The sequence below is a fragment of the Bos javanicus genome, chromosome 5, assembly GCF_032452875.1.
Source record: "Bos javanicus breed banteng chromosome 5, ARS-OSU_banteng_1.0, whole genome shotgun sequence".
Lineage (NCBI taxonomy): Eukaryota > Metazoa > Chordata > Mammalia > Artiodactyla > Bovidae > Bos > Bos javanicus.
In genome coordinates, this window is record NC_083872.1 from 107,787,653 (window position 1) to 107,815,485 (window position 27,833).

At 48.5% G+C, this 27,833-nt stretch overlaps 2 protein-coding genes and 1 non-coding gene across 4 annotated transcripts in view; all 3 read left to right on the forward strand.

Annotated features, from left to right (window-relative positions):
- Window positions 1-334: 334 nt before the first annotated feature.
- The window catches only part of B4GALNT3 (beta-1,4-N-acetyl-galactosaminyltransferase 3), a 98,063-nt gene continuing 70,564 nt past the window's right edge, over window positions 335-27,833 (forward strand). Inside the window, exon 1 of one of the 2 annotated variants that reach the window (XM_061418283.1) lies at window positions 335-525. In XM_061418283.1, the coding sequence (XP_061274267.1) occupies window positions 357-525 (169 nt within the window). In that variant the 5' untranslated portion in view covers window positions 335-356. The remainder of the gene's footprint in view (window positions 526-27,833) is intronic. The other variant, XM_061418284.1, reaches the window with a different exon arrangement.
- LOC133248631 (uncharacterized) lies at window positions 18,593-27,800 on the forward strand. Its single transcript, XM_061419015.1, has 3 exons — window positions 18,593-18,816; window positions 19,568-19,694; window positions 27,369-27,800. The coding sequence occupies exons 1-3, from the start codon at window positions 18,593-18,595 to the stop codon at window positions 27,780-27,782; spliced, it is 765 nt and encodes a 254-aa protein (XP_061274999.1). The 3' UTR covers window positions 27,783-27,800.
- On the forward strand, window positions 27,285-27,421 carry LOC133248989 (small nucleolar RNA SNORA70). Its single transcript, XR_009736807.1, has one exon. It is a non-coding gene; the product is annotated as a small nucleolar RNA SNORA70 (small nucleolar RNA).

Genomic DNA, 27,833 nt, shown 5'->3' on the forward strand with positions numbered 1-27,833 from the left:
GGTCTCCGTCCCGCGCAGAGTTTGGATCACAACTGCCCTCTACGCCCCACGCACCCCGATCTGCAGAGGTGCCGGGGAGTGACCAGCAAGGCGGGAGCAGCAGTCCCCCTCCCGCCGCTTCTCGGGGGCGGGGCCCACCTGTGCCCGGGGGCGGGGCCGGTCCGGGGGCGGGGCAGGTGGGCCGCGGGCGGGGGCGCGGGGCGGGGCGGCGCACCTGGGGAACCTCCTCATGGGCAGAGCGAGGGCTGGCGGCTGCAAGCCCGCAGCCGGCGTGGGCAGGAGCCGGGGGCCGGGGCGGGCGGCCGGGGCGCGGCGCTGAGCGGGCGGGAGGGCGGGCGGGCCGGGGGCGCGGGGTCATGGGGGGCCCCCGGGCCGCGCGGCTCCGGCTGCTCCTGCGCCCGGTCAAGCTGCTGCGGAGGCGCTTCCGGCTGCTGCTGCTGCTTGCCGTGGTGTCCGTGGGGCTCTGGACGCTTTATCTGGAACTGGCGGCGTCTGCCCAGGTCGGCGGGAACCCCCTGAACCGCAGTGAGTAGCGCCGGGGCGCGGGGTGGGGAGGGGCAGGGCCGGCGGCCCCCGCCTGCAGGTCTTGCCCCCTATCGCGGACCGGGTGTCCACTCGCGGGGTCCCCAGGTGCCGGGCGCCGGCGGGACCCGGGCCACCCCGGCGGCGCTGGGCTCGCAGACCCGCTGCCAGAGACACGCGTCCACGCGGGCCGGGTCCATGTCCCTCTGGGTCCCTCGGCCGCCTCCGGCAGGCCGCGCGCTCCTGTCTTCGGGGCCCAGACTTTTCTCCCCGCCGTGTCTCCACGGCTCACTGGGTTCGCTCCCTAGCTGCGTTTTCGGGGCGGGTGGGGGGGAGTTCCTTACTTTAACGATAGGGCCGAGAGCCACCCGCCCCCCCACCCCCTCCACCTTCCCACAGGCCACTCCCCTCCCAGCCCCTTCCTCTTCCTCCAGTCGCCCACCTCCCCCTAAGTGGCTTCCTCTCGGGATCCCGACCGCGCACTGTCCCCCCACAGCGGGTTGTCTACAGTCCCCAGACCACCCTGCAGAATGGGCTGAACCCCGGACCCCGGTCAGGGCGCAGTGGGCACCTCCGTGGACCGGACGGTGGGTGGATTCCTACTCTTCCAAGGGAGCCAGAGCCACTTAATTTTTCTGTGCCTCGGCTTCTTCCTAGGAAAACGGGAGAGGATTGTCTTGAGAGAGAGCTTTGCTTCCACAGGCATGGCTAGCCGAGGCGATTTTCAGTTTAAGGACGGAGTGAAGTAAAAATCCTCAAAGTGTCAAGACTGTCTGAAAGGTCACTGTGATAGTTGGGATAAAGAGAATCTCCCAGAACTACCAGGTGTCCTTCCCGGGCCTGAAGGGTGGAGGTTTATAATCCCAGAATGTTGTCTGGAATTCTAGATAAACATCCCCCCACCCCCACCCCCCACTGCATTCAGGAAACCAGAGGAGCGGCTGGTGAAGCTCTGCTGAGAAGATGCTCTGAGTTCTTGTGTCAGCTGCTCTTCCCCGGGTTGGGTGTGGTGCTTTGCCTCCTCTTGTGGCGAAAGACAGGGAATTACTTGGGTCAGTAATTGAGCCGCTTCAGGATCGAGATGGATACTTGTGGCAGAACCTCTGCCTCTGTGGCCGTGGAAATATTTCTGGCTGTGGTGAGGAGACTGGGGTTCCATCCCTGATTCTGCTGCTAACGGAGTTGGAGAATCCAGGAGCAGGTGGCTGCTGCTCAGGCCAAAGGGGGAAGTTGGTCCCTTTCCATTTGGGCACTCAGACTGGGTGATCTCCATGCCTGAGCATTGCTGGGGTCCGGGAGCTCCGCTCGGTGTGAGGAAGGGTCATCCCAGTCAGGTCCATGGCTCTAAGGAGGAGGGTGCTTCCCTCTGAAGACCGGTCTGCCGTCCCGCAGCTGGTCTTCCCTCCCCAAGCCTAGCTCTTCCCTCTGAAGGACAAAGTGGATGGATACTCCCAGACCCATGGCCACTCAGAGCGACCCACGTGGGTGAGCCCAGGTGAAGTGTGGGTGGGTAGGAGGTCCGGGTGAGATCTGTCTTCTCTCCTCCTCGGGACACCCCTTCTCAGTGTGGCCACCATCTTGTCAAATGTGGGAGCCTGTGGGGTCCTCTGCACAGATTAGTACAGAGGGGAAGGCAGCTGCTTGGTGACCTGAGGTGAAGGGCCTCCCTTTCCCCTCCCCCAGCCTGTTTTCCTCAAGAGTGCTTTCTCCTCAGAGAGCTGGGGTGCCACAGTCATACTCTCTCACACCTGCTCCCGCCCTCTGTCTCCTGTTGGCTGCCTCATCCTTCTCCATCCGTTAGTTCCTGGGTCTGTTTGTTTCCCCTTCTCGATGCACCATCACTGTCTACCTGGGTTTCCTTATTCTTTGTTTCCTTTTCCAAACTGACCCTTCTCCAGAGGAATGTCCCCAGCTTCCTACTCCACAGTCAGCTTTCCACTCCTCTAACCCTCGTCTTTAAGGGTCCTCGGGGGTCCAAGCCTCCCCTCACTGACTCAATGGACAAGAGTTTGAGCAAACTCCGGGAGATGGTGAAGGACAGAGAAGCCTGGCATGCTGTAATCCATAGGATCACAAAGACTTGGACACGACTTAGCCACTGAACATCAAGCCTCTTTTCAGCCTCTTGGAACTCCTCCAGGCCACCTGCTGTTAGGGTGGCTTTTCATGCGGGGCTATCCCATCATAGTCTACTCTTTTCTTCTTCTTTTAAAAGTTATTTATTCATTTTTGGCTGTGCTGTGTTTTCATTGCTGCATGAGGACTTTCTCTGTTTGTGATGAGCAGGGCCTGCTCTGTAGTTGTGGTGCATGGGCTTCTCCTTGCGGCAGCTTCTCTTGCTGCTGAGCATGGGCTCTAGGGCTAGGGGGCTCAGTAGTTGCAGCTCTCAGGCTCTAGAGCACAAGCGCAGGCTCAACAGTTGTGGCTCCCGGGCTTAGTTGCTCTGGGACATGTGGGATCTTCCCAGACCAGGGATTGAACCCGTGTCCCCTGCATTTGCAGGCAGATTCTTATCAACTAAACCACCAGGGAAGTCCTCTTCTCTTTTCTGATTTCCTGTTGGAATGAGACTTTTAGACAGTGGCTGTGATTTTTGGCTCCCTGTCTCCCATCATTTGTCTTTAAGAAGCCGAGACACCAAGCATTAAAGTCTTCTCTTGTCTTCTAGGTCTTGCTCCCAGCTGTTCCTCTGGAGGGAGAGTGGGGGAGGAGGAGGACTTGGGAAGCAGAAGGGTGGGAAGAGGGCTGCAGGCCTTCCTTGCCATGTACCCTGGCACACAGCAGCAACCGGAACCCCATCTTGACCACCCTGCCTCCCTCTAGCAGTCCTGCCAACTCACCCCACCACCAGCCTTCCTGTCATCTATAAGGCCAGCCTCCATTACCAGGAACCTTTCATTTGCCTGTCCCTGTGTGGCTGCCGCCCTGATCTGGCGCTGGGAGAAGTGTGGGGAGAGATGGCAGTTAACAGACTCCAGGGTGGTAAGGTAATGACAGGGAGCATGCTTCCTGCTGCTTCTCGGAGTAACCCCATAGTTTGACATGGGCGATGTGCAGTTTGAGCTCCATATTAGAAAAAGATACAGCCACATGGGGAGTATCCAAAATCGTTCACAGATAGAAAAATGGGTCCCTTGAACAAAAGACAGAGAGCTGTTCACTTGCTCATTTAAACAAACATTTGTTCAGCACATAGCTCGAGCACTGCATCGTGCTCAGTCACTTGGATGTGGTGATGACTCCGTTATGGTTTCTGTCTCTCGCAGCTTTCCCTCTTGGAGGGCGGTTTGGGTGCATGTGTGAAAATAATCACAGTATGAGACAGCCATCGTGTTTTACATGGATAGAACTACCCATTGCTGTGACACTTGTGAAAATGAGACATGGCTCTTTGAACTAATAATTCTTGGAAGTGGTGACATTTCAGGAGAACTTGAGGAGTTGGTAAGACTTTAGCAGATGCACAAAGAGAACGATGTTCCAGGCAGAGAGGTCAGCAGAAGCCCAGACCAAGAGTCAAGAAGTTCATGTTTGGGAGTGTTGGGTGTCTGGGTTTGGTGAAGGAGAATGATGCCAGATTAGGGAAGACTTTTAATAACCTTAAAGGGTGGTGTTTATTCAGCAGATAAGAGAAAACAGTTCAAAGGTTTAAAACTGAATGGGAGGAAAGGAAAGATAGTGAAACTGTTTAACAAGACTGTACTTTTGTATGGATGGTGGTGCTGGGTCGGGGCGGAAGTTTCCATGCTGTGACTGCGTTGGCCTTTAGCTGTTGGGTCATGGAGCTCCACTGGGGACAGGTCAGGGATCTAGTGGGACATTCAGAGGGTCTGGGGCAGTCACTATATGCCAACATGTTCATAAATGTTCCAGTGTTTTGAGAACTGGCACAGCTGTACTGGTGTGTACTGGCTGAAAGCAGCCCTGGGCACAGACGATTACTGGAAGTTAAGGAGTCCGTTCTGGCAGGTTTTAACGAGCCAGACCCATTTGTTCAGATTGGTTTAGCTTCGTCCTGCCAGAGGGCAGAGGTCTGGACTAGAATGGTTTCTAGGTTCTCTGATCTGTAACTGACCTGCTGCTGTGACCAACTTGATGCTGGAACCAAGCAGTCATCTCTGGGCACAGAGCCAGGGCTTAGCAGTCGTGCGTACCAGCCTCTTTCCAGATCTCGCAAGGCTGGGTCTGCAATGTCCCCATATAAAGGCCCAGTTTACCTGCCAAACAACCCAGAGTGTCCACAAGCTCAGGAATTCATTGGCTTCCACCACCTGAAACCTAAAACACCTCTCTCTGGCTGGCCTTGCAACTCCTAATGGACTCTGAGCAGACTGGGGAGCTACAGTCACAGAGGTCAGGCTGGCCCCGCAGCTTCTGGGGTCACCACAGCCATTCCGACTTAGAAGGGATGCAAACCCCCCAGTCATGGAGGTAACTCAGGGTAGAAGAGTAATCTGAGACACAGACTGGGAGAGAGGGAGAAGCAGGAGAGACAGATGTGTGGGCTGAGCCAGGATGCTGAGACTCGGAGCAGCAGAGGCAAGTGGGGAGGGAAGCCCAGCTGCTCCGTGGCTCCTTGTGGCCCCTGGAACCTGTCCACACCACCCCGGGCTGGGCTGTCCCTCTGGCTCCTGTCCCTCTGTCCTCCTTACGTTGTAGGACACAAGTCGTCTGTCTCTTTATGCTGCCATTCTGGCCATCCAGCTGCCGCGTGCAACTTCAGATCAGTATCCAGTTCAGGGAAAATACTGGGCACTCAGATACCTCCTGGGTTTGGATGGTAAGCTCTGAATTTCCAAGCACCTGATATTTTCCACTGGCAGATACTTTGTTTATCAGTGATGGATCCAAGAATAGAACCTAGGAATTCTTGTTCCTCGTTCCATAATACATACAAACAACAATAGCCTTTAAATGCAAATGAAAGGATAAGAATGACGCCTTTAGTGCTTTCTTATTAGAAGTGTGTTTCCTTTGGACCAGCGTGGTCTGCAGCAGGCCTGGGGGAAGCAGGGACAAGGACTCAGCTGTGACCACTCCTTTCCCTAGGTTCTGTAGTCCTCATTGACGTGGGCACAGAGTCTTGGCAGCCTGGCAGGCCCTGCTCTCTTCCTGCCAACCTGAGACCCTCGGGTGAGCTGAGGCCCCGGTCGATGGTGCTGCGGATGCCGACTGTGTCCTGGGAGTCATGTGTCCAAGCAGCATGAGATCTTTGCAGTGGCCGCTCCTGTGCTGGCTTGCAGAGGGGCTGGGCTGCCTGCAGTAGTTTTCCAGGCCCCAGAGGCTGGCCTTGCCCTCCAGCCTGGGCTTTATGGAGCGGAGCAGAGCAGCCGCCAGGACAGGGCTTGCTTTGGAACGGGGCCTGGAGGCTGCTCTTGGACTTGGCCTCTCACCGCCTGCTTCTCCACTGAGTTCCACCAGTCTCAGGGCCTTCCCTTTAAACTTCCACGAGCACATTTCGTTCTATCCGAGGATGACGAGGCATCAGCTAGGCCAAGCACACGTTCTGAGCTTTCAGACAACTCTCCTCGGACCTTGTGACCCACAGTTAATGGGTTTAAATGTTATCTGATATGAAAAGGACCACTGGAAGAGCCAAGAGCAGTTTGGACAGGGTATATAAAGGCCTTTGGGCTGAACCTGTCAGTGCATCTGAGCAAAGCATGATGGATACATCTTTACATTTCTGCAGACTCTTAGGTTCCTACAAGTGCTGCATTGTGTTAGAAGTACCCATGAGATGAGCAGAAATGAATTTTTTAAAAATATATTTATTTATTTGGCTGCACAGGGTCTTAGTTAGGCATGTGGGATATTTGATCTTAGTTGCGACTTGCAGATCTAGTTCCGGACCAGGGATTGAACCTGGGTCCTCTGCATTGGCCTGGAGTCTTAGCCACTGGACCACCAGGGAAGTCATGAATTTTTTTTTAATCTCTGTAATAGTTTAGTATGTGATTAATTTTTTATGCTAAACTTTTAAATTTCTTAACTATTGACCAACTTTTTTAGAAAATAAGCATGCGAATTGTCCATGTGGTCCCTGATTTGTTTTACCTTTCATGGAAGTATATTACATGTACAGAAAAGTGCACATGTAAGGAAGCAGCGTGATGAATCTCCACAGACTGAGCATACCTGTGTAAGGAACACTCCAAGGAAGAAACAACTTGACCAGCACTTGTTGTCACTACCATAAGCATAGATTAATTTTTATACTTTATGGAAATGAATCACACAGTGTGTTATTTATTTTTTAAATAGAATTTCCTTATGATTATAAAAATAATACATGTTCATTATACCAGATAATGGCTGTGTGCCTGGACCATATTCAATTCAGTTCAGTTCAGTTCAGTCGCTCAGTTGTGTCCAACTCTTTGCGACGCCATGAAACACAGCACACCAGGCCTCCCTGTCCATCACCAACTCCCGGAGTCTACCCAAACCCATGTCCATCGAGTCGGTGATGCCATCCAGCCGTCTCATCCTCTGTCATCCCCTTCTCCTCCTGCCCCTAATCCCTCCCAGCATTAGGGTCTTTTCCAATGAGTCAACTCTTCGCATGAGATGGCCAAAGTATTGGAGTTTCAGCTTCAATATCAGTCTTTCCAATTAATACCCAGGACTGATCTCCTTTAAGATGGACTGGTTGGATCTTCTTGCAGTCCAAGGGACTCTCAAGAGTCTTCACCAAATTGATGCTTCAAAAGCATCAATTCTTCGGCGCTCAGCTTTCTTCACCATCCAATTCTCACATCCATACATGACTACTGGAAAAACCATAGCCTTGACTAGACGGACCTTTGCTGGACCATATTAACTACTATAAAATTATCTTTTTGTGCATCGAGCTCTCCACATAACTGATCCAGTAACTTAAGGAGGGGCCAAGGAAGACCAGAACCTCAGTGCTATGCGTACAGCCCCGAGAGATTCTCCAAGGATGGGATTGAGAGCCATCCAGAAATGTTTCTTCTGGTCTTTATTTTTTTTCTTCCCGTTTTAGAGATATAATTGAAATGTTAAAGTGTACATCTGATGGGCTTCCCTGGTGGCTCAGTAGTAAAGAATCCTCCTGCAGTGCAGGTGACCTGGGTCGGGAAGATCCCTTGGAGTAGGAAATGGCAACCCCCTCCAGTATTCTTGCCTGGAAATTCCATGGACAGAGGAGCCTGGCAGGCTGTAGTCCATGGGATTGCAGAAGAGTGGGACATGACTTAGCGGCTAAACAACAACAACACAACGTAATGATTTGATATATGTATATGTTGCAAAATGAGTACTACACTAAGTTCAGTTAACATCCATCATCACATAATTATAATTTTTTTTCCTTGTGATGAGATCTTTTCTTCTGGTCTTGATCATTGAAATAGCCATGCTTGAGCAACCCATTCATTTTCCTTTTTATTGGCCATGCAAGTTGTACTACTACTCAGGTTTCTCCCTTTGTGTTGGTTACTAGAAAGCTTCAGGTTTTGGATCATTTGGAAAAACATGTAAAAGATTTTATGAACTGCATTTTGGCATCAATTTTGTGCCTGTATCTTTTCATTTTTTCCCCCGCAACTACTCTAATTTATGTCATCTTATCTTCTGTGGTACTTGAAAACCACAAAAAAATTCAGTTTTTTTCTAGATTAAATCAGGGCATAAAGAAATCAGTAAATCAATGGGATATATAAAAATATGAAGAAGAAACTAACCATCACCTGTAACCTCACTGCTTTGACATATAGATTGTTGAAAAGAAAAAATAAAGTATAATAGCTATGATAACCAGATGCCTGATTCTGGAAAGAATTCTAGATTAAAACCCCCCAGAACCTGAAAATTTGTTTTCTTTTCTTTTTTAATGTATTTAGGTATTGAAAAATTGAATGACATTTAAAAATAAATTCTTAGGACTTCCTTGGCAGTCCAGTGGTTAAGATTCTGTGTTACCAATGCAGGGGACACGGGTTTAACTTCTGGTTGGGGAACTAAGATACTACATGCTGTGTGGAGTGGTCAAAAAATAAAAATAAAAATTGGTGCAAAAAAGGAAACTCCCAATGAACAAAAAAATCAATAATTAAAAAAAATAAATTCTCACCTCCTTATATATGAAGAAAATATCAAAAGCTTGAAATTTACTAGCAAATGCTGGGACCTGAGTGACTGTCCTTGACATAAATGTAAGGAATTTAATAAAGCTTGGGGCACCACTGACAATACTAATAAAACAATGCAGGGGACTGGACAGGAAGGCCAAGAATCTCAAGTCAGTCCTGTGGGTTCAGCCCCACCCGCTGAGGCCAGTCCAGGGAAGAGCTGTGGCTTCTTCTGGATGTCACAGACATCAGCGGTCCAGTGCCTTTACTCACATGAGAAAACAGGCCTGGGGAGGAGGTGGTATCTGCCGCCTACCCTTTTCTTCTCTTCTTTTAAACTGTTCTTGGGAGTTCCCTGGTGGTCCAGTGGTGAGTTAGGACTCATTGCTTTTATTGCCAGGATCCAGGTTTGATCCCTGGTGAGGGAACTGAGATCCTTCAAGTGATCAAAGGTGGAAGTGTGCTTTATGGCACCAAGACTGGGGAACAGGGCCCAGGGTGGGAAAAGGAGAAGGGAGGATGAGGGCATAGAGAAATGGCATTCCAGACAGACCAAGGGTTTTATACAGGCAGACCTCAGCGATACTGTGAGTTTAGATCCAGACCCCTGAAATAAAGCAAATATTGCGAGAAAGTGACCCACATAAAGGTTTTGGTTTCCTAGTGCATGTAACAGTTGAATGTATGCTCAGTTAACTGCACCTGACTCTTTGTGACCCCTTGGACTGTAGCCCGCCAGGTTCCTCTGTCCATGGAATTCTCCAGGCAAGAATACTGGAGTGGGTTGCCATTTTCTACTCCAATGTAACAGTTATGTTTATACTGTACTGTGGTCTATCCTGAGAAATCTGTATGCAGGTCAAGAAGCAACAGTTAGAACCAGACATGGAACAACGGACTGGTTCCAAATTGTCAAAGGAGTACCTCAAGGCTATATATTGTCACCCTGCTTATTTAACGTATATGCGGAGTACATCATGTGAAATGCTGGGCTGGATGAAGCACAAGCTGGAATCAAGATTGCCAAGAGAAATATCAATAACCTCAGATATGTAGATGACACCACCCTTATGGCAGAAAGTGAAGAGGAACTAAAGAGCCTCTTGATAAAAGTGAAAGAGGAGAGTGAAGAAGCTGGCTTAAAACTCAACATTCAAAAAATGAAGATCATGGCATCTGGTCCCATCACTTCATTGCATATAGATAGGGAAACAATGGAAACAGTGACAGACTTTATTTTCTTGGGCTCCAAAATCACTGCATATGTTGACTGAAGCCATGAAATTAAAAGACACTTGCTCCTTGGAAGAAAAGCTATGACCAACCTAGATAGTGTATTAAAAAGCAGAGACATTACTTTACTGACAAAGGTCCATCTAGTCAAAGGTATGGTTTTCCCAGTAGTCATGTATGGATGTGAGGGTTGGACCATAAAGGAAGCTGGGTGCTGAAGAATTGATGCTTTTGAACTATGGTGTTGGAGAAGATTCTTGAGAGTCTCATGAACTGCAAGGAGATCCACCCAGTCCATCCTAAAGGAAATCAACCCTGAATATTTATTGGAAGGACTGATGCTGAAGCTGAAACTCCAATACTTTGTCCATCTGAATGTGAAGAACTGACTCCTTGGAAAAGACCCTGATGCTGGGAAAGATTGAGGGCAGGAGGAGAAGGGGTCGACAGAGGATGAGATGGTTGAATGGCATCACCAACTTGATGGACATGAGTTTGAGCGAGCTCTGGGAGTTGGTGATGGATGGGGACATGGTAATAGCATGCTGCAGTCGATGGGGTCGCAAAGAGTTGGACATGACTGACAACTGACCTGAACTGAAGTGCACAGTAGTATTATGTCTAAAAACCCCTACCTATATAGCTTAGTGAAAAATACTTTATTGGTTGAATTCAGGAGGAAAAAAAAAGAAATTTTACTGAGTAAAAAGTGCTGGGACTTCTCTGGCAGTCCAGTAGTTGAGACTCCATGCTTTTACTGCAGGGGGCCAGATCCCTGGTCTGAGAACTAAAATCCTACATGCCATGTGACATAACCAAAAAAAAAAAAAAAAAAGAAAATGCTAACCATCATCTGCGTCTCTAGTGAGTCATAATTTTTTTGCAATAGTAGCATCATTTTAAAAAAAGTAACATCAAAGATCACTGATCACAGATCACCATAACAAGTAAAATAATAATGATAAAGCTTGAAATACTTCAGGAATTACCAAAATGTGACATAGAGACACAGAGGGAGCAAATGCTGTTGGAAAAATGGTGCCGACAGACTGGCTCAACACCCAACAAAGGTTGCCATAAACCTTCAATTTGTAAAAAAATGCAATATCTGCAAACTGCACTAAGCAAGTTATGCCTGTATAAATGCTCAGGAAATTGAGTGAGGTGTAGTTTTCAATTCTTTTCTTTTGCAAATCTTGAATGGCTACAAAGGTGATTTATTTTAAAACTTAAGTAAAAATATTTCTGGAATATTTACTTTTCTGGGGGGCTGCTGACTGGGATAAAAAGCGTGGATAATTCTTGGGAAAACGTATGGAATTTGAAGACAGGGCAGAGTTCGTATCCAAGCTTTATCCTTCACCTGTTGCAGTACTTTGTATAAAGTGTTTATTCCTTCTCAAGCCTCAGATGCTTCGTCTGGATAATGGGCTTCTGTGACCTCCCTGCAGAGCTGTTATGATTAAGACTCAGTGACCCTCACACATGTTAAGTGCCCAGTGAGACTCAACATAAGCCCAGCGCATGTCAGGAGCTCAGAGAGCGTGGGTTCCCATCTCTTCCCCTTTGGAGTTCACAGTCTGATGGGAGTTAGGGAAAGGCTGGGTGGGAGTGTGTGGACATGGTCCTCAGCCAGCCTCCTTGCTGCCGCCCCTCCAGCTTCTCAGCCCACGACACAGCCATGCCGAGAACACTTCCCCATCACCAGACCATGCATGTCTGCACCTGCCACCACCTCCTTCCACCAGTCTTCTTTTTTTGATGGTCGGTGCCGCCTCCCTCTTTCCATGTGCACCAATGGGGCGGGGTGGGTTAGGAGTCAAGGATTTTGTTGAGAAGGAGAGCCATCTGGGGGTTGGACCAGGGCACCAAAGCTCAGCAGTCGGGCAACATGGCCCAACTGCCTGCCCCCGAGCATGCTCAGAGGATGTCCAGGACTCGGAGGAAGCAACACTGGACTTTATCTCTGTTTTAATCCAAGCTTTGAAGCTGACTTACCACAGGCACTTTCACAGGTCCTGTCTCTTGAGGGCTTCAGTTGGGTAATCTTGCGTTCAGTGAGGTTCTTGTTTCAGGGGCAGGCTTGGAACCTCTCTTGGGTCACTGGCCAGGGGGCCAGTCCATCCTTGGCCTTCAGGTCTTCAAGACTCAGTTGCCTGGTGGAGGGGTGGTCGCTGTCCCAGTGCTTCTGGCCATTTGGCCTCCAAGGTCACCCGTGGCCTCCACACAAGCAGTTGCTTCAGAGATTAAAGGCCTCTCTGCTGAGATCTCCTTACAAATCCTCTGATCCTCTCCTTTCCACCCTTCCTGCCAACCAGGGTCCAAATGGATGTGTGCAAACCTGTACACATGCATGCCCCCCGCCCCCCCACCTGCCAGCTGGTGTCCAGATCCCTCATCACCACCTCTGAGCCAAAGATTGGCAGAGGGAGCCAGGACATGGAGGCAGTCCCAGGGAGTCAGGGTGAGCTCTCAGCCCTGGGTCCTCTTTTGTTATAGCAGCTGAGCAGAGCACTGGGAGTACATCTCAGGTGAAGGACTTCCAGCAGCAGAAGGAGGGGAAGTTGGACAGACACAAAGCAGGGCTAGAAAATTAGAGTGGGAAGTGGAGGCAGAGGCATCCACCCCATTTTTTAAATTTGACTCAGTGACTGTTTTTCATATCTGTGAGTTTTATTTGGTTCTAGTTCTGATTTGGTTTCTTTTGTAAAATTGTTCCTCTAGGGACTTCTCTGGTGGTCCAGTGGTTGAGACTTTGCCTTCCAATGCAGGCGGTACAGGTTCGATCCCTGGTAGGGAAGCTAAGATCCCACATACCTCATGTGTGATCAAAAAAAAAAAAAAAACCAGAAACAATATTGAAACAAATTCAATAAAGACTTCAAAATACTGGAGTGGGTTGCCATTTCCTCCTCCAGGGAATCTTCCTGACCCAGGGATCAAACCCGCATCTCCTACATCGCAGGCGAATTCTTTACCCACTGAGCCAGCTGGGGAGCTATTATAATACTGCTCTGTAATAGGTCTACAGTATTTTTCACACAAATAATACATAAAAGGCAAGCACAAAAAAAATTTTTTTTCATCTTTAATCTTACAGTACGGTACCTTGCAAAGTACAGTAGTTCAATACAACAGCTGGCACACAGGGGCTGGCATCAAGTAACCAGGAGCAAAGAGTTACTGACTGGAGAAGGGAGAGGAGGTGGGAGATGGTGGAGCTGAAGGACCAGGAGATGGAGGGCAAGCTGCCTGACATTGATGGAATGTGCATTCATGTCTTTGAAAGTTCACAACTTGACGGCTCATACATAGGGACTTACTGTAATGGCTGTTTTTCCCTCATGGAAAACTTGGATCCTGAAACCAGGATGAGGGGAGGACATCCTACAGACAGCCCCATGGGAATGAACCTCTGCCCCTCCCCCGCTGCACGTTTTGTGCTCCGTTAGCATACTTATCAGAGGCTGCCTTGCCTCTGAGTTATTTCTGTCCGTCTGTCTTCCTCCACGAGATTGAATTTCTCGAGTGCCAGACCTGGGCACTTTGTGCAGAGACTTTAAATCTTTTGTGGTTTGTGTACACTTGCAAGAATCTGGGAAAGGACCTGGAGACCCTCTCCCCAGAAATGTGTCTGCCCCTCATATTTTGAGTGCTATTTATGGGAGGTGCACAGGCCCCTGGCCCCTCTCCATAGATCCCTAGTTGAGAACTCTGCCTGAGTGCCTTGCCTGATACCTGTACGTGACAAGTTCTCAGACTCTGGTTGGCTTGGAGACATCCTCCCAATTAAATCCGCCTATGAGAGAGTTGGACCATAAAGAAGGCTGAGTGCTGAAGAATTAATGCTTTCAGACTGTGGTGTGGACTCTTGAGAGTCCCTTGAACCACATGGAGGAAATCAACCCTGAATATTCATTGAAAGAACTGATGCTGAAGCTGAAGCTCCAATACTTTGGCCACCTGATGAGAAGAGCTGACTCATTGGAAAAGACCCTAATGCTAGGAAAGATTGAGGGCAAGAGGAGAAGAGGGTGGCAGAGTATGAGATGGCTGGATGGCATCACTGACTCAATGGCCATCAGTTTGAGCAAACTTCTGGAGATAAGGGCGGGGAGGCCTGGCATGCTGCAGTCCATGGGCCTCAAAGAGATGGACATGAGTTAGTCACTGAACAACAATAACCCTAGTTGCAGAGACACATGTCAGCGGTAGAAAGAGAGCCAGGAAGCAGCCCTGCTGCTGGGAGATGCGAGGGAGCATGTATAATCTCTGGGACTGAGCACCCGAGAGCAGTAGCTTTACTAAGTGAAGAACACAGCTGGGCCTCCTCTCCCCCTTGGACTCTTTTTTTTTGGATGTGCTGGGTCTTCATTGCAGTGTGTGGGCTTCTCTTGTTGTGGAGCACAGACTCTAGAGCACCTGGGCTCTCTAGTTGTGGTGCCCAAGCTTAGTTGCCCCAAAGTGTAAGGGATATTATTTCCCCGACCAGGGATCAAACCTGCATCCCCTGCATTGGAAGGCAGATGCTTAACCACTGGATCGCAGGGAAGTCCCTTCCCTTAGACTCTTGACTGCTGCTCTCTAGGCTCATGCTACCCTTCTGCCTGCCAGTCTTTCAGCCGCATCCTTTCCCTGAGCCTTCCTTTTCGTTTCGGTACCAACTGACCTCACCCTTTCTGGAATGTCCGTTGAACTATGTGAAACTCACAGCTGATGCTTTTCTTTGATTCCTTTCCTTCATCTGGCTTGGTCTTGTGAATGCTGGCTTAGGTTGTCAGAGAAGCCAGAGGTGGCTCTGAAGTGTCTGGGTACCGCAGTTGACTTCATGCTCCCCATGAGCATGGATGGATCCTGGGACAAGGCAGGTGGTCAGGTTAGAATTCAGCCCACACAGCCTTCATCAGGCCCAGCTCTCCTCCCTGTGGACACTGCTATCCCTCTGCCTTCTGAAGTTGCTGTGGTGTCCTGCATGCCCCCGCCACTGTCTTTACTTCTCCTCCCTCCCTTCCTCCCTCCCTCCTTCCCGTCCTTCCTTCCTTCTGATTGAGAGCAAGTCTCTGATGTCAGACTACCCAAGTTTAAATCCATGAGCAGATGACTGAGCCTCAATGTGCCCAATTGCTAATCTATAAAATGGGAATATTAAGAGTAGTACCCACGTCATTGGGTTTTGTTGTGACAATTAAGAGAAATAACACATATAAAGTACTAAGAACAGTCCTTGATACATAACACTTATTAAATGTTAGCTGCTATTGCTTTTGTTACTTGATCAGCTTGTAAAGCCCCTTTGCCTCTCTTTTGATTGGTTTTGGGTGCATTCTCTCACATATTATAAAGAGTCCTAGGATAGGAATGGACCTCAGAAATTTTTCAGTTCTGAGATGGAAAATGTTTGGGGTCAGTGGCACACATCTCCAGTAGAACATGAAATTCTTTTCCTGAGCCCAGATGCAGACTCAGAATCTTTCTCAACACAGCTCGCCAGGCTGTCACTGCAAGCTGATTGGAGTTGCTTCTTAGTGTAATGTTTGCCCAGCCTTACTGATTTTACCAGGGCTTCCCAGGTGGCTCAGTGGTAAGGAACCTGCCTGCCAATGCAGGAGACGTGGGCTCGATCCCTGGGTCGGGAAGATCCCTTGGAGAAGGAAATAATAACCCACACCAGTATTCTTGCTGGGAAATCCCACAGACAGAAGAGCCCAGATGGCTACAGTCCATGGAGTCACAAAGAGTAGGACGTGACTGAGCAACTGAACAGCTGATTTTACAGTGAAGGATTTAAGACTGAGAGTGTTTACAGCCCAAGGAGCAGTGCTGGGCCCAGAGCTCGAGGTGCTCACCCAGTGCTCTCACCATCCTTTTTGTTTGCTTAAAAGCTTTCTTTTATTTTAAAAATACTTTAATTTATTTATTTACTTATTATTTTTGGCTGGGTTGGGTCTTCGTTGCTTCACATGTGCTTTCTCTAGCTGTGGCGGTCGTGGGCTCATTAGTTGTGGTGCATGGGCTTCGTTGCTCCACCATACATGGGATCTTCCCAGTCCCGGGGTCGAACCCGTGTCCACTGTATTGGCAGACAGATTCTTAACCACTGGGCCACCAGGGAAGTCAAGAAACTTCCTTTTAATATCTGGGGTTCATGCGGTCCTTTTTCCCTCCAATGTGCACTAAGTGTGTATGTGTATATATATAATTGGTTCTCAGATCTGTTTATCTTTTCTTGCTAGTCAACTTGCTTTAAAGTTATTGCTGGGGGTGGTCATATACCCAACTCAGAGGCTGTTGTGGGTGATCTGTGGCTTTTCTGAACTTTATCCAGTGACGCTCTATGTCGATACTCTACTGTTACCTGAAAGTCAGCTGCCAGGACGTTCCTGTTGATGTTGCATTCTCATATTGCAAAGGATGGTCAAGACATGATGTGACGTTCCTCATCCAGCAGGTCCCTTTGTCCCCTGCACCCTCCCATTCTCAGAACAGAGCCCATTCGGCTAAAGAAGCATAGAATTTTAAAAACAAAAAGAAGCAAGTGGAATTACGATTTCCTATCTCCCCTCCTTGAGTTGAGGAGGGACGGGAATAGGAATACATAGATGAAGCTGATTTTTAAAATTTTATTTAGTTGTTTATGTTTGGCTGTGCTGGGTCTTCATTGCTGTGCGGGCTTCTCTCTACTCTCTAGCTATAGTGCCCGGGTTTGTTGTTGCAGTGGCTTCTCTTGTTGCAAAGCACAGGCCTAAGGCGATTGGGCTTCGGTAGTTGCAGCTCCTGGGTTCTGGAGCACAGACTCAGGATCGTGGCACAAGGCCTTAGCTGCTCTGCAGCGTGTGGGATCTTCCCGGATCAGGGATTGAACCCATGTCTCCTGCATTTGCAGGTGGATTCCTTACTACTGAGGTATCAGGGAAGCCCAAATCAGAAGAAACTGGAGCCCTTGAATCATGAAAGTCTTTGGTAGGAAAGTTTGTAACAAGTTTTAAAAAAGATGTTACTTATTTCTTTTCTGTAGAAAGATCCTACCTGAGGGGGCTGATATTTTCATAATGCTAATTTTAGGATTATGGAACTGGCAATTCTTTGTGGTGTTAAAAGATGAAATGGATGACAAATTGAAGAAAACATTGCAGATAGGTAGCAATAAGTGGGGTCAAACACCTTTGAAAGAGTTCAGAGAGGAGATAGAAAAAATAATACTCAAGCTTGATTTAGTATGTTGAATAAGAATTCAACTTTATTCTGATGTGTGAAAATTGGGGAGATATTTGCAAAGGGAACATTTTACAGTAGTGAAGCTTTCATTATATACTTAGGAAATACTACCTGTTTGGGGGCAACTTTGATGGAAGAGAGCGCTATTCAATTGGAAGTTGATATTTACCAATTTGAGGAAAAGAAATGGGCACACTGCCCACAGTGCTTGTTGATATAAAAGTTAGTGGGGGGTTTGATTTCTGGGAAATGAAAATATAGTGTCATATTTTTAGGGAAACAACCATAAAATTCTTCTGGCACCCCTTACAGACCCAAAGTCATTTTCTGTTAGTTTAACAAGATAAACATATATTGTACATAACTTGGTTTGCTTCAGTGATTATGCTTGGTATATTTAGACATTGGAAATCTTGAAAGGCAGAAAAAAAACTCCTAAAGTTGTTTCTTCTAAAACCAAGAAAAAAAAAATCTCCCAGAAAGAGTTGTTTTTTTTTTAATACATTTCTTCTCCTTTATGTCTCTGAGAAGGTCTGGAAAGTTCTAGAGTGGTGAACACTTTCCCTAACTGGCAGGGCACTCATGAACGGGTCACATGGGGGATGCAGTGCCCGCCCCGCAGAACAATGGCCCTTGTTTCACCGGGTACCTTCCTCGGGAGCTTGGAGCTGCTCCGGCCGCAGGCTAACTTTAGGACTAGAGGCTGCCCCTTCTCCTGAATGAAGATCGGTCCTTCCCACCTGTCGGGGAAGGTGTCCTCGGCTGCAGCCTGTGGGTGGGGGCCAGGTGGCAGGACATTTTCTTGCTGGGCCCTGGAGTTAACGGGGAAGACGGCGTCTCCTTTATTAGAGAAGAAGGGAGGAAGAGGTGCCTGGCACAGAGACCCACGAGGCCTGTGAAGGGTTCTGACTCTCAGAACAGGTGAGAGGTGTGGATGGGTCAGGAGTCTATGGTTCAGACTTTCTCCAGGGGCAGCTCAGCTTCTGCTCGGGACCTTTGGCTGTGCCTTAAGGGTGTCACCATCCTTTCCTGCCCAGACCTGTTCCCTCCACCAGCTGATGGATGCTTCCTGAACTGCCAGAGCTGAGGGGGAGGGGAGCAGGACATGGAATCTGGTCTTCAGGAAAAGGGGCTGCCACTGCGGCGGGGGGGCGGGGGGGGCATCATACTGCTAAGGAGAAGGTGAGCAGGGGTGTCAGGTGTAGAAGGGAGGCCTCACGTGCTTGGCCAAGGAGCGGGAGGTCACTGCTGAGTGGGATGATCGATTGGGTGTGTCCTAGCGGAAGAAGGAAAGGAGAAGCCGTGTTATAGAACCAGAGTGTCTGGGCTGGACAAGGACCTGGGGGGTGGGACTCTGGGCTGGAGTCAGGGGACCTGGGTTCCAGCCTCAATTCTGAGGTGAACTGGCTCTGTGATGTTGAGCAAGTCGGTTCCACCCTGGGCCTCAGTTTCCTGTTTTGCAAGTAGGGCAGACTCGGCTTTTTGGTCCACGAGATGCCCTCTTGCTCTGACATTGTTCCCAAAGGATGCGGTGTTTGCACCAGCACTGGGGATTCCGCACTGGAAGTGGCTGGAGAAAGACTGGGGAGCTGGAAGGGGCCTGGACTCAGATCCATCTCTACTCCCTTCCCAGCCCTGTGATCCTGCCTTCCCAGGCAGGCAAGGCTGGGAGGGTGCTGGGTCCTGCTCCCAATCTGGAGACAGTGGCCGTCCCCTGCCTCCCCTCCTGCATTCTCTTCCACTTCCCCAGGTAGGGGTGATGGGGAAGGGGTGAGGCTGGGTGAGCCCTGGGCAATGATGCTTTAGGAGGTGGTCTTGGAAGCCCCGGGCTGGAGAGGTTCCGTGCCCCTGAGGGCCTTTCACAGGCCCTGGTGACCGAGGGCATCTCCCTCGTGGCCCGCTTCCTGCTCTGCACTGCTGGCCGGGCCCCACCTCAGAGCCTCACCCTGCCATTCTCCGCCTTGGTCCAGCCCTCACTAAGTGCCTCTGTGTGCTCCGCCCGGGGAGGCAGGCCTGCTGCCCTGGATCTGCTGCTTGTTTTGGCCAATCCGGCCACAGGCTCCCTGACCAGACCATCAGAAGCCGGGGACCTGGCGGTGGGGGTCTCGGGGTCTCTGGCTTGGGCTCTGCCTTGAGAGGTACCCTTTCCCAAGAAGGGGGCGGGTACTTGGACTCCCCCTCCCAGGGTCCAGGCTCAGATCAGCAGACACAGTGAACATCCCATCCCTGAGGGTTCTGTGTGATGGGAACAGTGTCCCCAACCCCACAGGACTGTACTGGTCAGTTGAGGCCCTGGCACGTTTATCAGGAAAGCGTGTGTTCCTCTCCTCGTGGGCCTCCAGTGCAGGTCAGGGTGGACGCAGAGGTGCCCACGAGGAGAGGCGAGGTTGCACACAGATGCTCAGCCCAGTGGGGGGTGGGGGATGCCCACTGGGGATGAGGACCCTGCCCTGGGCTGTTGCTCCGCCCCCCTCGCTGTCCCCATGATTACCTCACCGCAGGATCCGCCTGCCAGAGCGAGCTCAGAGCTGCCTGGGTGGAGAGCAGGAGGCTAATTTTAGACCTGGAGACTCCCTGCCAACAGCTGCGGCCGCCGGCCCGCGGGGAGCCCTGGACACGGCCCTCCAGGTCTGCTCTCTCAGCAGCAGGGACCACTGGGGCAGGGACAAGAGTTCCTCTGCACAGGGGTAGGATCTGAAACCATGGCCTTCTCCAAGTCTTCATTTCTCCTCCTTGCCTTTAGATAGCTCAGTCCTTGGGTCGTCCCTGGTGGTCCAGTGGCTGAGACTCGGTGCTTCCACTGTTGGGGGCTGGGGTTCGATTCTTGGTCAGGGAGCTAGATCCCAAACGCTGCAACTAAAGATCTCATAGGCCTGGAGGAAGATCAAAGATCCCTCGTGCTTCAAATAAGATTCAGCGCAGCTGAATACTTTTTTTTTTTGCGAAGAAATGGAGGATCATTCAGTCCTCCATCTCTTTCTAGGTCGCTCTGTACCCCGGAACCTACTGACGGGCACCTGTATTGTGGGCCAGTGGGCCTCTGAGTGGGGCATATGTGGCAACGTGGAGAAGAGAAAGAACCCCCAAACTGTCCTGATCTTGGGCTAAATCTAGCCTCCCTCTCTCCACCAATCTAATAGTCTACTATTGTGCGTCTCAATCTTTTTCCTATGAAAGTGTTAGTCACTCAGTTGTGTCTGACTCTTTGTGACCCCACGGGCTGTAGCCCACCAGGCTTCTCTGTCCATGGAATTCTCCCGGCAAGAATATTGGATTGCGTTGCCATTTCATTCTCCGTTTTTCTTTTCCTATGGGCTCACATCAAAAATGATGGGAAAATGTGTTTGCATCACATGTGGGATAAAGAGAGAAGCATATTTGTGGCTGAGCTCCCACTGCCCCAGGAACCCAAGGGGTTGACACTAGGCAGGCACCTGTGTAACCCACGCAAAGTCCACTAGCGGCCAGGACACAGGGGTTGGAAGCTGTGAGGTCATCTCCAGCTTGTTTAGTCCAGCCCTGGGAGACAGCTGCTGGGTTCACCGATGACTTAGGCTGGAAGGGAGGCCAAGGAGCAAGGAAACTGTGGACTAGAGAAGCTTGCCCAAGGTTAAACAGACGAAAATTTGTTTACTTACTTTTGGCCATGCTGCGTGGCATGCAGGATCTTAGTTCCCCAACTAGGGATCAAACCCAGGCCCCTTGTAGTGGGAGCCCATTGTCTTAACCACTGGACCAGCAGGAAAGTACCCAGATGAGAATTTAAAAAGCCAGTTTTGGTTCTAGTTCTACTAGGACATTCCTTCATTTATCCAATATTTATAGAATACTGTAAGGTTCAACATTCTGGAAATACAAAGATGAAAAATAGTTGCTGGGACACAATCTATTTTGCTTTAAAGAAAATCAAGGGAAAAACAACAGCAACAAAAAGATACTGTTTTTTCCACCATCATGTTGGCAAAACTTAAAGATTTTGACCTTCAAAGTAAAAATCAAGGAAACCTGAAGGAAGGTGGTTATTTTGTGGGGGGAGATGAACAGAGGCACAAAGGGCTTCACAGGAATTGATTATGTCTATTTTTTTGGTAGAATGATGGACACACAGGTGTTAACTCTAAACCATTTCTGAAAGTGAAAGTGAAAGTTGCTCAGTCCTGTCCAACTCTTTGTGACCCTATGAACTACACACTCCATTGAATACTCCAGGCCTGAATACTGGAGTGGGTAGCATTTCCCTTCTCCAGCAGATCTTCCCGAGCCAGGAATCCAACAGAAAGAGGTCTCCTGCATTACAGGTGGATTCTTTACCAACTGAGCTATCAGGGAAGCCCCTGATCTCTATCCCTTTATATGTATGATATGATTCTTACAAAAAATTGAAACAATACAGGGAGTTTAGATAAATGTTTAGAGAGTTAGGTAAGGAGGAGAGAGACAGGTAAATGTTATCACCTAGCAGGTGAGGAGTGCTTGTGCAGAGCTGTTGTAATAAGAGCCCACTGCGTGTATGTTGCACCAAGCTCATTCAGTGTTCACAATTGCTGTGTAGGGGATGGGAGCCTTTATACAGATTCCACTTTATGGGTGAGAAAACTGAAGTTCACAGAGGTTACTTACCTTGTTCAGGGCTTCATGGCCAATCCTCTTCGCAGTCAAGTTTGAGTGCAGATATCCTAGCCATTCCTTGGGTTGATTTCTTAGTCAGTTGGCCTGTGGGGTTGGGTGGAGGTTGGAAAGATGGATAATCTCATTCTCTCTAAGCTCGTGCTCCCAGTGTAGGATATGGAACTCATTTTACTGGGTGCTCCTTCTTGTGCAAATAATTTGACTATAAAAGCACTGTATCAGGGTAAAGCTGACATTTATTGAAAACTAAAGCTGTGCCAGCTGCTTCTCTAGCGGTACCTCCTCTGATCTTCCGGCTCCCCTCTCCCTGCCCCTTCCCCCACCCAGAGCAACACATGATTCCTATTTTACCAAGCAGTCTGCTTGGCAGCTCAGACGGTAAAGAATCTGCCTGCAGTGAGGGAGACGTGGGTTTGATCCCTGGGTCAGGAAGATCCCCTGGAAAAGGGCATGGCAGTCCACTCCAGTATTCTTGCCTGGAGAATCCTATGGACAGAGGAGCCTGGCAGGATACAGTTTATAGGGTTCCAAAGAGTCAGACAGGACTAAGCGATTACACTTTCACTTTTTTTCTGCCTCCTCCTCATCATTCCTCTGTTAAATCTCTCTTCTCCCTGCCTTCTCTAGAGGGAGTGGCTTCAATTTTGCTGTGACGTCCATTCTGGAGCTGAGTTGCTGGGGATTTGAAGCTCTGTCATTAGCCCACCCACTAAGCTAGTGCTGCTGTCTTTTTGGCCTACGCCAATTTCCATGGTTATCTGTGGGGAGGGACCGTCACCCTCAGCTGAGAAGGTGGAGCTTTCGAAGTCCTTAGTCTATCCCAGTGATTCTCTATCTGGCTGCACATTTGAATCACCTGGGAGCCTGAACACTGAAGTGAGGTCTTGACCTCACCTCAAGTCAATCAGCTTGGGAAGGGGTGGGGCCTGAGCATCAGCTTTCCAGGTGAGTCTAAAGAGCAGCCAAGGTAGACCACTTAAGGTCTGCACTTCCTCTCCCGATGCAAAGAGCTAAGAAATAAGGGGCCGTGATGAAGGAAGGGAGAACACAGCTGAGCAATGACCAGGCTACCCCTGGGTCCCAGACTGGTCCAGGATTAGGCCAGGGAGGACTGGAAATGGGACAAGGACAGGGAAGGAAGGAGTCCATGAGCAGGAAAGAAAAGAGAAAATGAAAAAAAATAAAAACTTGGTGACTGAGGTTGCTAGGTTGCCTCCTGTAATGAACTTGTACTTGTGCAGCACTACCTGTTCTGTGAGTTTAGGTCCAGCCAGTGAACTTTTGATGATGCAGTGTGTGAGAGCTTCAGGAGGCACAGAGAAACGTGAACCCCGCCCTGTTGGTGTCCCAGGACCTATGTTTTTGCACAGACAGACGTATACATCGGAAATAGCGCATGCCCTTGACTTGTTCTCCCCAGCACCCAGAAACCCCTCACCTTGGGCAAAGCTTATTACTCGTGTTTACAGTCTGTCAGCTGAGGGCAGGGACCCTGTGTATTTTGTGTCTTAGTCACCATTCCGTTATTGCCCACAACCCAGCATTACGCCTTGTCCGAAGAAAGCCCTCAACTGATTCCATGTTTGTTTAATTGAATTTGATTGTTTAAAACAACTAGAACAAGGTGAGGGCCAAGGGCATCTGGAGCGTGATTATGCGCTCAAGTGTCTGGTACCAGTAATTCTAGCTGGGGGAGGAAGGCTTCGTGGTGGAGGTGGGATTTGAAATGGGACTTACCTGAGACAGAGAACTTAGATTAAGGGAGATGAGGGAAAATGAAGACAGAGGGTCAGCCCAGGCTGTTCATTGCGCCCTGATGGGAGAGGAGGTGACTGCATTCCCCAGGGAAGGTGAGCAGGAAAAGGAAAGAAGTTCTTACAATCCAAAGGCAGCTAAAGTCGAGTGGTGGGGAGGCAGGAGTCAGCTGTAGGAAATTGGTACAAGCTTAATACACATGTGAAGGACTGATGAACTGTTTGGTTTTTTTTTTTTTTTTGACTACACCACATGGTATGTGGGATCTTAGTTCCCTAACCAGGGATTAAACCTGTGCTCCCTGCATTTGAAGTGTGGAGTCTTAACCACTGGACTACCAGGGAAGTCCCTGTTGAGTTTTTTTTTTTTTTTGTCTGTCTCTTTTTCAATATTTATTTATTCGGCTTCACTGGGTCTTAGATGTAGCATGCGGAATCTTTGATCATCATTGAGCCAGGCAGGATTTTTTAGTTCAAGCGTGTGGGATCTAGTTTCCTGACCAAAGATCGAACCCGGGCCCCGCCTGCATTGAGAATGCAGAGTCTTAGCCACTGGACCACCGGGGAAGTGCCAGGGTTGATGAATTGACCATGTAAGTAAATTTTCTGTGTTCACTTTTAGCCTGATTCTTTAACATTAGGGATCAGCAAATTGGTACTCTTGTGGTGGGGTTGTGCTCACAGATGTTCCATCCAAGAACAGAGGATATGAAGAAACTAAGCTCCAGAAATAAGTGAATAACCTCAGAAGTGGTAGTCCCGAGCCCTCAGTTGGCAACGGATGACAGAGAGTAACAGAGTGTGGTTCTCAGGCCTAGCTGCATACTAAACGATGCAGGAAGCTGAATAATCCAGGCAAAGGGGTGAAAGTTACACAGGCGTATGTACGTTTGTCAGCACTTATGCAACTGTTTACTTACAATGGGTACATTTTATTATATATAAATTATACATAAATATAGTTAATTTAAAAACAAAACATAGCGGAGCAGAAACCTCCACGGGAGCCAGCACCAGTGTAGGGAAACCTAACCTGTAATCGACAAATTGCTGGAGGCTCAGTGTGGACAAGTCTGAGAGCTGAAAACTTCAGGTGGGAGAGGTAATGCATCACATAGTGATTACGGTCAATAATACCGAGTCATAAACTTCAGAGTTGCTAAGAGACTAGATCATAATTGTTCCCGCCACAAAAAAAAAAAAAAGGAATGATAATTATGTGACATGATACAGCTGTTAGTGAACGCCACGGTGACAACCACGTTGCAACATATAAATGTATCAAATCAACATACGCTGCTGCCAAATCACTTCAGTCGTGTCCAACTCTGTGCGACCCCACAGACGGCAGCCCACCAGGCCCCACTGTCCCTGGGATTCTCCAGGCAAGAACACTGGAGTGGGTTGCCATTTCCTCCTCCAATGCATGAAAGTGAAAAGTGAAAGTGAAGTCGCCCAGTCGTGTCCGACTCTTCGAGACCCCCTGGACTGCAGCCTACCAGGCTCCTCCATCCATGGGATTTTCCAGGCAAGAATACTGGAGTGGGTTGCCATTGCCTTCTCCGCAAATCAACATATAGTACACTTAATTATGACAATTGAAACTTGGTAAGAGAAAGCAAAAACACATCCTAAACTTCAGGGGTGCCCAGTCGCTGGAGGTGGAACTTACACTTCTGGGAGTTTTTTACTTCCTGGAGCTCCACCAGGTCCTCACTCATCTGCAGTGAATAGTGAAAGTGAAAGTCGCTCAGTCTTGTCCGATTCTTTGCGACCCCATGTCTTATACAGTCCTTGAAATTCTCCAGGCTAGAATACTGGAGTGGGTAGCCTTTCCCTTCTCCAGGGAATCTTCCCAGCCCAGGTGTCCCACATTGCAGGTGGATTCTTTACCAGTTGAACCACAGGGGAAGCCCAAGAATACTGGAATGGGTAGCCTATCCCTTCTCCAGCAGATCTTTCCCACCCAGGAATTGAACTGGGGTCTCCTGCATTGCAGGCGGATTCTTTACCAACTGAGCTATCAGGGAAGCCCCTACAGTGAATCCTGGAGGAAAATGCTTCCGGCAGGAGGAAGGGAAAGGACCACTTTGAAATGTGCCAGAGACTTCTGTTCTTCTCAACAAGGTCTGCTCTGAGGAGAAGCTGTCTTCCCAGGGCCTGGCCTACCTTGGGGAAGGGAAGTGCCAACTCCAGGCTACTCTAGCTATGTTATCCCACCTACGGGTGGGGAGTGAGAACCGAGAAGCACCAGTGAAGGGCATGGTCCACCAGCTCACCAAAAAGTTGAGACCTGATAGCAGGATTATGCACCCCTTCTCTACCCCAAACCTTACTCTCATCACTAAAGGTCTGTTGACTGCAGCGTATCCTGTCTACCTAGTATATCTTGTCTACATTTCAGTAAATGTTTACAAGGCATTCTGAAAGGCAAAAACACAGTTTGAGGAGACTAAGCATCAGAACCAGAATCAGATATGGTGGAAATGTTGGAATTATCAGATTATGCCTACAATTAATATGTTAAGAGCTTTAATGGGAAAAGTAGACAACGTGCAAAACCAGATGATGTAAAGAGAAAGATGGAAATTCTAAGAGAGAATGAAAAAGAAATGCTCGAGATCAAAGCCACTGTAACAGAGATGAAGGATACCTTTGATGGGCTCATTAGTAGACTGGACATGCCAAGGAAAGAGCTTTGAGCTTGAGGATATGATGCTAGAAACTTCCAAAACTGAAAAATAAAGAGAAAAAAGACTGAGGAAAAAATTCCCAAAACAGAACAGGACAGACTATCCAAGAATTATGGGACAAGTACAAAAGTATGATGGGTATAATGGAATACCAGAGGAGAAGATAGAAAGGGACAGAAGAAATGTTTGAAGCCATAACGACTGAGAATTTTCCCCAATTAATGTCAGACATCAAAGTACAGATCCAGGAAGCTCAGAGAACACAGAGCAGAATAAATCCCCTCCCCACATCATATTCAAACTTCAGAAAGTCAAAGATAGAGAGAAACATTCTGAAAGAAGATGGGAGTGGGGGACACCTCACTTATAAAGGAGCAGAGGTTAAGAATTGCATCTGACATCTCAGAAACCATGCAAGCAAGCAAGAAGAGAGTTCAGTGAAGTGTCTGAAGTGTTAAAGGGAAAAAACAAAAACAAAGCACCAACTTAGAATTCTGTACCCTGTGAAATTATCCTTCACGAGTGAAAGAGAAATACTTTCTCAAACAGAAATTGAAGGAATTTATTGCCAGTATACCTACCTTGCAAGAAATGTTAGAAAGTTCTTCGGACAGGAGGAAAACTATATAGGTGAGAAACTCAAATCTGTATAAAGGAAGAGCATTGGAGAATGAATACATAAAAGTAAAGTAAAATAAAAGCTTTTATGCTTCACAGATAAGTTGTTCCAAATAATAATAGCAACAATGTATTTGACTGTGAATGCTTATGTATGTTTTAAACATCAGTGGTCTAAATACACCAGTTAAAAAATGGAGATTGTCACATGGATTCAAAAACAAGACCGAACTACAGGAAACCAACTTTGAATATAAAGATATATAGATTAAAAGTAAAAGAATGGAGAAAGATGTACTATGCTAACATACTCAAAAGGAAGCAGGAGTAGCTGTATTAACTTCAGAGAAGAAATTTCAGAGCAAACAAAGTTATCAGGGATAAAGAGGGGGATTATATATTAATACAACAGGAAGACATAACAATCCTCAATGTTAACAAGAGCATATTACACATTCTCCTTAACCTTACAGCGAACATTTAGCAAAATCACTTTCTGGGTCATAAAGCACACTTTAACAAATTTAAAAGAATAGAAACCCTGACTGTGTTCTTTTCCCCATGGGGGCCCAGTGTGCAGTGGCTGCAAATAGCAGCCTCCTTGGTAGTGTACGCAACCTGTTGCCTGTACAGGTTGCCCTAAGGGACCTTGGAGACAACTCTTCCTAGTGGGCATTCATGACTGGCCTGCTGTTTCCCAATCTAGACTCCAGACAGGTATGCGCGGTGCCTTTGGAAAGCCCCAGGGCACAGTGGCCAGGGTCCACATTGGCCAGGTCATAATGTCCATCCGCACCAAGCTGCAGAACAAGGAACATGTGATTGAAGCCCTCCGCCGGGCCAAGTTCAAGTTCCCTGGCCACCAGAAGATCCACATCTCTAAGAAGTGGGGATTTACCAAGTTCAATGCGGATGAATTTGAGAACATGGTGGCAGAAAAGCGACTCATCCCAGATGGCTGTGGGGTCAAATACATCCCTAATCGTGGTCCCCTGGACAAATGGCGGGCCCTGCACTCATGAGCATCCGTGCTGTCCCCTCCTTAATCATGCTCACCAATAAATGCTGCTGCT

Coding starts and splice junctions, on each gene's coding strand:
- LOC133248631 (XM_061419015.1), top strand. CDS start 18,593: ATGCGGTGTTTGCACCAGCACTGGGGATTCCGCACTGGAAGTGGCTGG. Junction 18,817..19,567: donor ATTCTCTTCCACTTCCCCAG/GTAGGGGTGATG, acceptor ACCTCACCGCAG/GATCCGCCTGCCAGAGCGAG. Junction 19,695..27,368: donor CCCTGGACACGGCCCTCCAG/GTCTGCTCTCTC, acceptor CCTCCTTGGTAG/TGTACGCAACCTGTTGCCTG.